Raw genomic sequence first — 11,509 nt, forward strand, 5'->3', positions numbered from 1 at the left:
GGGAGAATCCTTTGGTTCTCATAGTCTGCATTCATTTGCAGAATTCTTACAGCATCACATAAATTCTCCCGAACCCAGTTCCTGTTGGTCCAGCAAACAAAAACCTTTGAAGCCCTTGAACGTCTTGAAGCCTTTCAAGTTAAAGTTTATGGCTTCAGAGAAAGCAGCAAGGAAGGGTGGCAGAAAGCGTCATGGTGAGACCTCCAGAGATCTGCCAGATGAACTCTCAAAAATGTACAAGACAGATCCTGAAGAGGATTACAGTCAGCGCAAGACCCGAATCCAATGGATTCGAAGATATTGGGCAGAACAATGGTTCAAATACAGATTTGTGACCCAGGAGTATGCTGAGAAAAACACCATCAAGAGACCGTGGGGAGACATCCCATTCAAGAATCTTCTACCCAGGTCCAGAGATGAAGCCATTGCTCAAGGCTTCTATCCATGCATGGTCCGTGGACCACAGCCTGCTGATGCACACTCGTCGTCACTGCTATGGTGTCGTGACGACAATTTGTTCAAGCGCAACTTCCAGTTTGCTCAGAACTCAGTGAAGCAGAACAAGAAGACTTTTGGGTTAGACTTCAACCCTGGTCCCTCATCTCCAAGGGCAGATGGCACACGACATGCAGAACCCAATGTTATCGGTCCTTTCGCCAACCTTGAAGGCCTCATCACCTACATCTTGGTTCAAGGGACTGCAGTGAATGAGCCTGCAGCTGACACTGAGTCCGATGACGCGCCTGCAGTGCCGAAGCCAAAGCAGTTGAAGAAGCCAAAAGCTTCAAAGCCGGCCCCTTCATCAAAAATCTCAAGGGCGAAGCCATTGGGAACTGCACCTCCTGAAGACAGTGTGCAGTCTGAAGACTTATCACGCGTCTCCAAGCCCCAGAAGGCCAAGATGCCTCTGTCTCACACTGGCAAAGAGCTAACAGCTACTTCCATTCTACGCAATGACGACATTGATCTGTCAAGTGATGAAGATCTTGCAGATGACGCTCTTGAGCAACTCATCAAGAGCAAAGAAGAAGCAGAAATCTTCAGTGATCTGCCTCTCTTTGATGTCACCATCATCCACAACTTCATTGACGAGTGGTTTGACACACCAAACATCAGCTTTGAAGATCTGCAGCTACCCATTGGCCTCAGTGTCGCTTCCAAGGCGCCATTGCTTCAGAACTTGCAATTGCCCAGCGCATTGTTGAACTAAAGCAGAAGATTGACTATGAAAAGGCTCAGTTCAAGAAGCATATGGCCAAGCTCAGCATGCAAGAAGTGAAGAACTTCAAACAATGATGCACGAGCTCAAGGAAGCCTTTGTGAAGAAGCATGCAGAAGCTCAGGGTTCGCATGAGCGCATGAAGACTCTAGCTGACAGATGTGTGCAAGCCTATAATGAGGCTGAGAAGCGCAAGGCACTTGGGCGTCCTGGCATCGACCCCAGGATGGCCGCAAAGAAGAAGAAGAAGCCTGCTACGGCTGAACCTGATGCACCAAGGCAAGAAGCAGTTCCGATTGTCTTCCCAACTAGACTGACTGGCTCAAAGCCAAAAAGCCGGTCAACAGCTTCAGAGCTCAAGAAGACAAGGACTGCTGAGGCTGAAGCCAGGAAGAGGAAACACTCTGAAGCCTCTCCAACTGCCCCCTCCAAGAAGAAAAGGAAGACCAAGAAAGCTCGGGCTGCTTCCACAGAGCCCTTGATAGTTGAACCCATTTCTATGGTCTATCCTGAAGCTGAACGACAACTGACAATTCATAAGCCTGCTTCCACAGAGGCTCATGAAGCTGAAGACATTCCAGCAGCTGATCCCATCGCTGCTGAAGACATTGGTCAACATGACAATGTAGAAGATGGTGCAGTCCTTCCTTAGCATGAAAACAGCGAACTCATCAGCATTGGTCGTGCACTGACGCCAATTGCACAGGATGCTTCATGGGCGGATCGCCCACAAGAGGAAGAAGACAATGAGGCCCAGCCCACTCCAACTCCACAGGCGTCGTCTGCGTTCCGCAGGCTTCGCAAAGGTCCAAGGCCTCAAGTCTCTGCTGAAGACATTCTGGCTGCATCAGCCGCAGAAGAAGGAGTCCCACAAGATCCCACTCCCCTGTCCCACCAAGAAGCAGTTCTTCAGGAGAATGTTCTTGTGACCGACCCTTCAGCTAGTCAAGTGGAGGATGAAAATTGTGAGGCTGCCACAGCCACCAATGAAGCTAATGTGGAGCCCTCCCCAGCAAAAGCTTCAGAAGACAGCGAAGCCACTGATCCCGCCACTTCTGTTCCTGAGTCTGCTGCCGGTCCCCAATTCGACTATCATGTTGAGCACAGGCCTCAGGTCCAGAAGCCAATCCCAAGATTGTCAAGGTTTCCAGGTCCTGCATCAGCACCTGGCTCCTTCAACATCAATGGCTTCAGGGCAGACAACACGTTCTTCAATAGCTCCAGGAACCCCTACTCAAGGGAAAGGATATCATCTGATCGGTTCTGGAGCTATCCTCAGTGAAGCTATTACTCTTGCATTCATTACAACCAAGGTCGCATCTTCCCACACAAGCGCCTTGACGTTGAAGCTATAGCTGGTCTGCCCTATCTGGAAGAAGCTTTAGATTGCTTCAAGGAAGTTGGACTGCTACAGTTCATTACTGACGAAGAGCATTGGAATGAAGAGTTGCTGCTTCAATTCTATGCCACACTTCATATCAGAGGGTACAGCAGAGATCCGAAGACTTGGGTCCTGGAGTGGATGGCTGGCAACGTTCATCACGAAGCCAATGCATTTGACATCATTGAGCTCACTGGCTTGCCCACTCCTGGCGATCTCTTCGAGCAAGGCTGTCAGCTACATGCTGAAGCTATTGAGAGCATCTTTCAGCGGTCAGAACCTGATATGAGTCAGATGCTCAGCATGATGAAGCCATTGCCCCAAGATGCTGCTTATCCCACAGAGTTATTCGTTGATGACCTTGAGTACCTGCCAAGAACCATCTATCACATCATCAGGCGAACTCTCTGGCCTATCAAAGGGCACTCTCCAAATGCCAAGCTACAGGGTGCAATGAAGACTTTGGTCTTCTATATACTTCATGGCAAATGCTTCAATGCACAGGACTTCTTCATACGCCAACTTGCTGCATCAGGCATTGATCTGTTTGGTTTGAAGTTCTACGCCCCTTGGGTCATGCGGCTGATCAAGCTACACTCCGCCATCTCGTATCAGCCCTCAGCCCGCAACCATCGGATCTTCTTGCCTGACGTGGACATGTCTACTGAAGTCATATATTCTGAGCCTGCCAAGCAACCTCTAAGTCTTCAGAATGCAGAACATCAGAGTTTTACTCAGAGCGTTGAAGGCGTTGAAGCAGTTTCTCGGGTGTATCCTTTGGCTGGCACTACACGTGCACCACACCCTGCTTCCACTGAAGCCACTGACAGTGCCACCGCTCCAAGACGCAAGAAGCGCACTCGTGTTCTCAACGACCGAGAGCTTCTGGTGGCTCTACATCAGAAACATGATAGGCATCATGACTGGCTGAAGCGTCAGATGAAAAGCCTCTTGGTGGATGTTAATCGCACTCGAAATCTTGCCACCAAGAATGCTTTCGTTGCCCATGAAACCTGTCGCCGCACATGGAAAGGGCTCACGGTGATGTGTTCTGAAGCTGATCTTCAAGAGGATGGCTTCTCTGAGAGATTCAAGTTTGACTCCACACCTCCTCGGCGGGCTGTGCTTCTAGGAACTCCATCCCTTGAAGACTCTGAGTTCTCTTCCTCTGCTGCCACAGTGACTGCCAGAATTATTGAGGAAGAAGACGATGCTACTTCACCGCTACCTCCTTCAGCACCTCCAAGCTCTTTTGCACCGCCAAACAACACCAACAACCCTGCTACTTCACCTACTCCTCATGGGAATGAGTAGAGGCTCTATGTCTTCAAACCTTTTTGGTCATTACTGACAAAAGGGGGAGAAGCATATGAGATTGATAGTCTTCAAGCGGGTCCATATGGACGGGTGCTTTATATTTTGCTTCGTACTTACAACTCTCGTTTTTGCTACATTTGGTTCTTATGAGTTGTAACACTTAAACTAGATGGTTGTCTGCTACTTATTTGCCACCTTGTTTTGCGAAGATAAATTCCGCATGTGCGACGATAAATTCCGCACTTAGCTCATTCTGTAGACGTCCATTTTCCATTATGCATGTCATTATCTTCATATACTTTCACATGCATAGTGGATTGTCATCATAAGTTGAAGTGGATCTCCACAAGTACAACCTGCCATGTGCATTTGCATTCCAAAAGCAAATTAACTTATATGCACATCTTCAGGGGGAGCCCTTACAACTTATGAAGACAATTCCTTATCCTTTACAATTTCATAGATTATATTCCCCGTTGAAAACTTCAACTAGTTTGTCATCAATCACCAAAAAGGGGGAGATTGTAAGTGCATCTAGTGCCACCCCTAGTTGGTTTTGAAGTATTGACGACAAACCTAGTTGAGGGACTAATGTGTTTGTGAGAATTGCAGGATAACACAGGTAGAAGTCCCTCATTGATTCGGCTTTACTACCAGTGATGACCCCTAAAAATGTATGAAGACATTAAAGTCAAAGGTGGTATATGAAGATATTCACATTGAAGACTATGACAAGAGAAGACACTATATGAAGCCTATGGAGCTCGAAGACTTAGATCTTTCGTAGTTCTTTTTCTTTTGTGTTGAGTCATAGGAACCACCGTACTGTTAAGTGGGGTCCAAGAGAACCAGTCAGAATGACTGAAGTGATGCCTAAACCAAAAAACCTATGTCTTCGAGTGAAGACTATGAGAGCGAATCTTGTCCAGAGTCGGACAAGTCAGCTTTGCTTGTAGCCCAAGTAAAGTTGTCGTGTGAGTTTGAAATCTGACTGTTGGAACACGTGTCAGTTCCTTAGTGACCCAGGGTCATTTCGGACAAATCAGGTCGGGTTGCCAAGTGGCTATAAATAGCCCACCCCCTACAACCATAAATGGTTGGCTGCTCAGATTGAAAGTACGGCTTTTGTCGTTTGAGAGCAACCCACCTCGAAGCCTTTGAGAGAGAATTCCTTGCGAGGATAAAGCCCTAACCACCAGAGCCAGAGAGAATTGGGCATCACTTAAGTCTTCTTGTCTGTGTGATCTGAAGACTTATTACACTTGAGGACTGTGCATCCTCCAGCCGGTTAGGCGTCGCGTTCTAAGCAACCAAGAGACATTGTGGATTGCCGGTGAACGTAGTCTGTGAAGGTTTGGGAGTCTACCTTGAAGACTTACCAGAGTGATTGGGCGAGGTCTATGTGACCTTAGCTCAAGGAGAATACGGTGAGGACTGGGTGTCCTGAGCTGCGTGTTCAGGACTGGGTGTCCGGGACTGTGTGTCCTAAGGTTTAAATACCTAGCCACACCAACCAGACGTACAGTTGTCACAGCAACTGGAACTGGTCCAACAAATCATTGTCTTCAACGAGTCACTGGTTTCATCTTCACTTCCCTTTACTTACTGTTACTCCTTGTGAAGTCATTGTATGTTTGCACTATCATTTGTCTTCACTGAGTGACTGCGTGTTCTGTTTGGCTTCACAATATCTTCCTACCTGATCCTTACTACCTAGCTGCAATTAGTCTTTGTGCTTTCACTTCATTGAATACTTGACTATGGTTTGCCTAGTGTAGTCTACCTTCCGCTGCATGGTAATAGGTTTAATTTTATCGTTTGTCTTCAAAACTTCTATGTTCTAAAGACTTTCATAAAAATCGCCTATTCACCCCCCCTCTAGTCGTATAACGCACTTTCACTTGGGTCCTTTGCAAACTCATCCTAGTACTTTCTCTTGATTTTTCTCCACTACGACCCGTCAGCGGGTGCTCTCAACTTCCTGTCTTTCTTATGGTCCTCACTGTGCCATCGCATCAACTTGGCATGCTCTCCGTTTCTGAACAGACGTTTCAACCGTGGTATTATAGGAGCATACCACATCACCTTCGCAGGAACCCTCTTCCTGGGGGGCTCGCCGTCAACATCACCAGGGTCATCTCGTCTGATCTTATACCGCAATGCACCGCATACCGGACATGCGTTCAGATCCTTGTATGCACCGCGGTAGAGGATGCAGTCATTAGGGCATGCATGTATCTTCTCCACCTCCAATCCTAGAGGGCATACGACCTTCTTTGCTGTGTATGTACTGTCGGGCAATTCGTTATCCTTTGGAAACTTCTTCTTCAATATTTTCAGTAGCTTCTCAAATCCTTTGTCAGGCACAGCATTCTCTGCCTTCCACTGCAGCAATTCCAGTACGGTACCGAGCTTTGTGTTGCCATCTTCGCAATTGGGGTACAACCCTTTTGACTTTCGCATTGCGTTCTTGCATCGACAATGACCCGGTGGAGATCATCATCATCGGGCACATCGTCTGGTTCCTCTTGATCTTCAGCAGCTTCACCCGTTGCAGCATCATTGGGCACATCGTATGGTTCCTCTTGATCTTCACCAGCTCCCCCCGTTGCAGCATCACCGTATTCAGGGGGCACATAGTTGTCATCGTACTCTTCTTCTTCGCCGTCTTCCATCATAACCCCTATTTCTCCGTGCCTCGTCCAAACATTATAGTGTGGCATGAAACCCTTGTAAAGCAGGTGGGAGTGAAGGATTTTTCGGTTAGAGTAAGACATCGTATTCCCACATTCAGTGCATGGACAACACATAAAACCATTCTGCTTGTTTGCCTCAGCCGCATCGAGAAACTCATGCACGCCCTTAATGTACTCGGAGGTGTGTCTGTCACCGTACATCCATTGCCGGTTCATTTGCGTGCATTATATATAATTAAGTGTCCAAATTAATAAAAGTTCATCATCACATTAAAACCAAAGTACATACATAGTTCTCATCTAACAACATATAGCTCTCCAGAGCATCTAATTAATTAAACCATACATTGAAACTATGTAAAACATTTCAATGCGAAAACAAATGCGATCATAATTGCAACCAAGGTAACAATTGATCCAACGACATAATGATATCAAGCGTCGGTATGAATGGCATATTTTTTAATCTTTCTAATCTTCAAGCGCATTGCATCCATCTTGATCTTGTGATCATCGACGACATCCGCAACATGCAACTCCAATATCATCTTCTCCTCCTTAATTTTTTTATTTTTTCCTTCAAGAAATTGTTTTCTTCTTCAACTAAATTTAACCTCTCGACAATAGGGTCGGTTGGAATTTCCGGTTCACATACATCCTAGATAAATAAAATCTATGTCACGTTGGTCGGCATAATTTTCATAAACAATAAATGAACCAATAGTTATAAAGATAATATATATACCACATCCGAATCATAGACAGACGAGGGCCGACGGGGGCGGATACCCAAACCATCACACTATATAAGATGAAATAATAAAAGTAAAAAAATAATACAAGTATCTATGTAAACATACAAGTAAGAATATTTTTTTCTTTCAGAAAGAAGATAAGAACAAGAGGCTCACCATGGTGGTGCCGGCGATGAGCTCGGCGCGGGTGATCGACGGCGGTGAAGACGAGGACGGGGCATGACGGACCGCTAAACCTAGACAAATACTGAGGAAAATGGAGCTTGGAGGTCGAGCTTGGAGAGGAGAAAGCTTAAGTAGTGTGGCTCGGGCATTCCATCGAACACCTTGTGTGCATAGGAGGTGAGCTAGAGCACAACCAAGCCCTCTCCCCCTCGGCCAGAAAAAACAGAGCAGTGTGCTCTGCTCTTACGCGAGGGGGTATATATAGGCACCTCATTGGTCCCGGTTGGTGGCATGAACCGGGACTAAAGGGGAGCCTTTGGTCCCAGTTCAAGCCACCAACCGGGACCAATGGTGGTGGGCCAGGAGCGAGGCCCATTGGTCCCGATTCGTCCCACTAACCGGGACCAAAAGGTCCAGACGAACCGGGACCAATGGCCCACGTGGCCCGGCCGGCCCCCATTGGTCCCGGTTCTGGACTGAACCGGGACTAATGGACTGACCCGGCCTGGACCTTTGCCCCCTTTTCTACTAGTGAATCCAGAACTCGCAAGTGTTGAGAGGAGTTAAATGAGGAGAGAGGACTAATCCACATTTTAGTAGGGATACCCCTGACTAAAAAACTTTAGTCTCAAGACTAGTTTTAACCCCTTTTTAGTCAGGGGTGCTTGGAACTTTAGCCTCTTAAAAAAACTATTTTTAGTCAGACTAAAATAAGTCCCTCGGATCCAAATACCCTCTTAGAATGTGAAACCGTGAAAATTGAGTCCGACTGCCTGCTGTGGGTTCAGTACATTTATAGGATGATTATCTTGGACAGGACGTGGCTATAATCAAATGGTCCTGGATTTTGTGAAGATCTTGTATAAGGATTGTGACCGTGATGCTAATCAAGTCGCGGATGAATTAGCTAGGAATTCCTTTAGTAATAGATCCTCTGGTTCTTGGGATATTGTGATCCCGGACTTTATTTCTCATTACTTGTAATCGACATGTCTATTATTACTACATATTTGAGGAATATAAAATCCATTTACCGTCAATCTTTTTTTATAATATAATACTCCAGTATAGTATACTTGGACGTATATATGTTTACCGCGAGTGCAACTGCCTGGAACGGCTGTCGCTGGCGGCGAGAACATTCCAGTGCACGGCGACGGCGAACAGGCCGAAGAGAAGAGAGCACGCGACGGGCGGTGCATCGAGATCCACCCGTCGCGCGCGGGAAGAAGCGACGGCGACGGCGACCTCTTCGCGAGGCCAGGCTGCTCGTCTCCATGCGCGTGCGGCGCAGAACGCGATAAGCCTGCGGTGCATCCCGACCGTCCGTTCCCCCACCATGGGATGGTTTCCTTTCAAACCTCACGCGCCCCAACGGTTGCGCTTGGCCTCCCGCACGTACTCACCACCTCCAAACCCCTCCCGCTCCCGCGCCACTGACGGTTCGGGCACGGGCTTGCCCCGACCCACGGGTCAGTTTCACTAAATCTCTGTATTAATAAGCACGCCCATGGCGTAATCTCCGGTGGTCGCAACGCAAACCCTAGGGAGAGACGACACCTAGCGATGGGCAAGGGCAAGAATAAGAAGAAGAAGGCGCCCGCCGCCGCCGCCTCCTCCCATGTAGCGGTCAACAGCGACGAGCCGCAGCAGGTGGATTCGGCGTCGGCCAGCGGAGACGCGATTCAACCGCCGATGCCCACTCCGGTTGGGGACGATGAGCCGCCGCCGGAATCTGCGGCGATTCCCAATGGAGAACATGCTGCGCCGCCGCCAGTTGAGGCGGCCGATGGCGTCGAGTCACCGGTGGATTCTGCGGCAGCGGCCAATCGAGACCCGTCGACGCCTACAGTTGGCGACGAGATGCCACCGGATTCAGCGGCGCCGGCCGACGCGAACTCGCCGCCTTCGATTGAGGCAGCCAACAGCGGCGAGCCGTCAGCAAAGACGGGGTCAGAGGACCAGGTCCCGGAGGAGAGGCGGGACTCGTCGCCGGAGCATGAGGTGGAGAATCTCAAGTCGCTCAACGGCACGCTCCTTAAGGAGGCAGTTGAGGCGCGGGGGGTGGTGGCCACGCTCACCGCGCAAGTCGACCAGTGCTCTGCCGATGCTGCTGCACTCGCCGATCTGGAGCATGTGGTCTTCCGGGCTGCCCTTGTTGCCCCCCTCCAAGCTGCCGCCGAGCATGGCACGGCGCTGCGCGGGCACCTAGCCGACGCCCAGCAGTCGCTCCAGGTCGCGGAGGCGAGGGTGGCTCGCAAGACGGATGCCAGGGTCGAGGCTGCAGCGCGCTTGGAGGAGGCCGAAGTGGATACACTTAAAGTCGAGGAGTTCCTCCGCAGGAAGCAGGTGGAGGCCGCCTCTGCGTCCGAAAATGTCACCCAATTGGAATCCTCTGTTGGTGAACTGGCGGGGAAGAGTACTGAGCTGTGTGCAGGGAAAGGCGAATTGCAGAAGCAATTGGGGGAAATGAGTGCCACGGCTCACAGTGTCAGTGCTCTCAAGGCAGAAGTGGAGGGAAACTTCCATGATTACAAAAAGAGCACAGAGATATGGAGGCAGGAAATGAAGGAGAAGCTTGATGAGAAATCCAAGCAGTTGGACAGCCTGATATCCAGTGAGGCGGAAATGGAGGTGAAGATCCAGTCTTTGGAGGCAAAGCTCTCGGCGGCCCAGGCTAGGAACAGGGAAATGGAGTTGGAGATAGAGACTAGCAAGGCAGAGTTAGATGCCGCGCAGAAGGAGGTGGAGAATCTCCAGATCGAAGTTGCAAATGCCACCAGCAAGTATAACACAGTGGTGGCTGACGTGGATAGTTTCCGCAATGAGATTAACGAGATGAGGAAAACAAATGAAGCGGCTGCGGCTGCATTTGCTACTGAGAAGACCAAGTTGGAGAAGGAACTGGATGGGCTGAAGAGGAGGGTTGAAAAAATTCAAGCCAACAAGGATGCTGCCATGGCCTCTGTCCACCAGAAAGATGCTGAGGCTGCAAAGCTGATGGCTAAGCTGACTGCACTGAACGGTACCATAGCGGATCAACGTGTTCACTGTGATGATCTCAAGAACAAGTATTCTTCGCTCCTAGCTGAGAAGGTTGTGCTTCTGAAAGCATTTGGCAAGGAGAAATCTGAAGGAGACAAGCTAAGGCTGAACCTTGGGGAGCTTGAGAGCTATAATGCTGAGAAGGACCGTGACATTGGGGTGTTGAAGGCAGAAGCACTAAACAAGGAAAGACAGATCGGTAGCCTGAATGGGAAGCTTGAGGAGCTGCATCTCGCAGTCGCTGAGGCGCGGCAGAGGGGGAAGAGTAGCGCGTGGACATGGCTGTGCCCTACCACGACCGTTCTCGCCGCCGCTTCCTTTGTCTACGCTGCTCGTAGCCGGTGAACAGAGAACTCTTTTACTCGCTTTTTGTTCGCTTGCTTGAGCATGCACAAATAAGAATAACCAGGCTTCCACTTGTTTTACTACCTACTTTTGCCATATGACGAACCGTTTGGTACTATAAATGAAGTTGAGTTTCTATATCTGTGTTTGCATGTTTTCCTGGAATTGAGCTGGTCTTTGTTCAATGTCTGCATTTTATGGCATGTTACAATTAATAATTGATAATATATCTTTGCAGTTCTCAGTGATCTGATAGGATAATGAGAACCTGTCGTACATACCTTACATGCCTGTTGGATCGGCTCTATAAACACATCTGAATGTGTCATGTTAAACAGATGAAGAGAGAACACTTACGACATAATAAATTCATTTTGTTAGATACTATGCAATAGATTTTATCACCGCTTAGGAAACAAAGGATTTGGATTATGCACTTCTTTCCTCCTTAGACCGCAAGCACAGTTGTCTAACTTTATACCCTCCTACTACCAACAATTATCAATATTGTACTTGGCGTTTAGAACATTCAGCTGTTTTTTTTTCTCTTACAATGGTTGTAGCTCGATTGGGAATAAAGTCGATC

General features: G+C 48.5%; 1 protein-coding gene across 1 annotated transcript; it reads left to right on the plus strand.

Annotated features, from left to right (window-relative positions):
• Positions 1-8,550: 8,550 nt before the first annotated feature.
• Positions 8,551-11,063, plus strand: LOC125551543 (periplakin-like). The gene has a single exon (XM_048714800.1). The coding sequence runs from the start codon at positions 9,100-9,102 to the stop codon at positions 10,921-10,923; it is 1,824 nt and encodes a 607-aa protein (XP_048570757.1). The 5' UTR covers positions 8,551-9,099; the 3' UTR covers positions 10,924-11,063.
• Positions 11,064-11,509: the final 446 nt, after the last annotated feature.

Source organism: Triticum urartu, chromosome 4, assembly GCF_003073215.2.
Source record: "Triticum urartu cultivar G1812 chromosome 4, Tu2.1, whole genome shotgun sequence".
Classification (NCBI taxonomy): domain Eukaryota; kingdom Viridiplantae; phylum Streptophyta; class Magnoliopsida; order Poales; family Poaceae; genus Triticum; species Triticum urartu.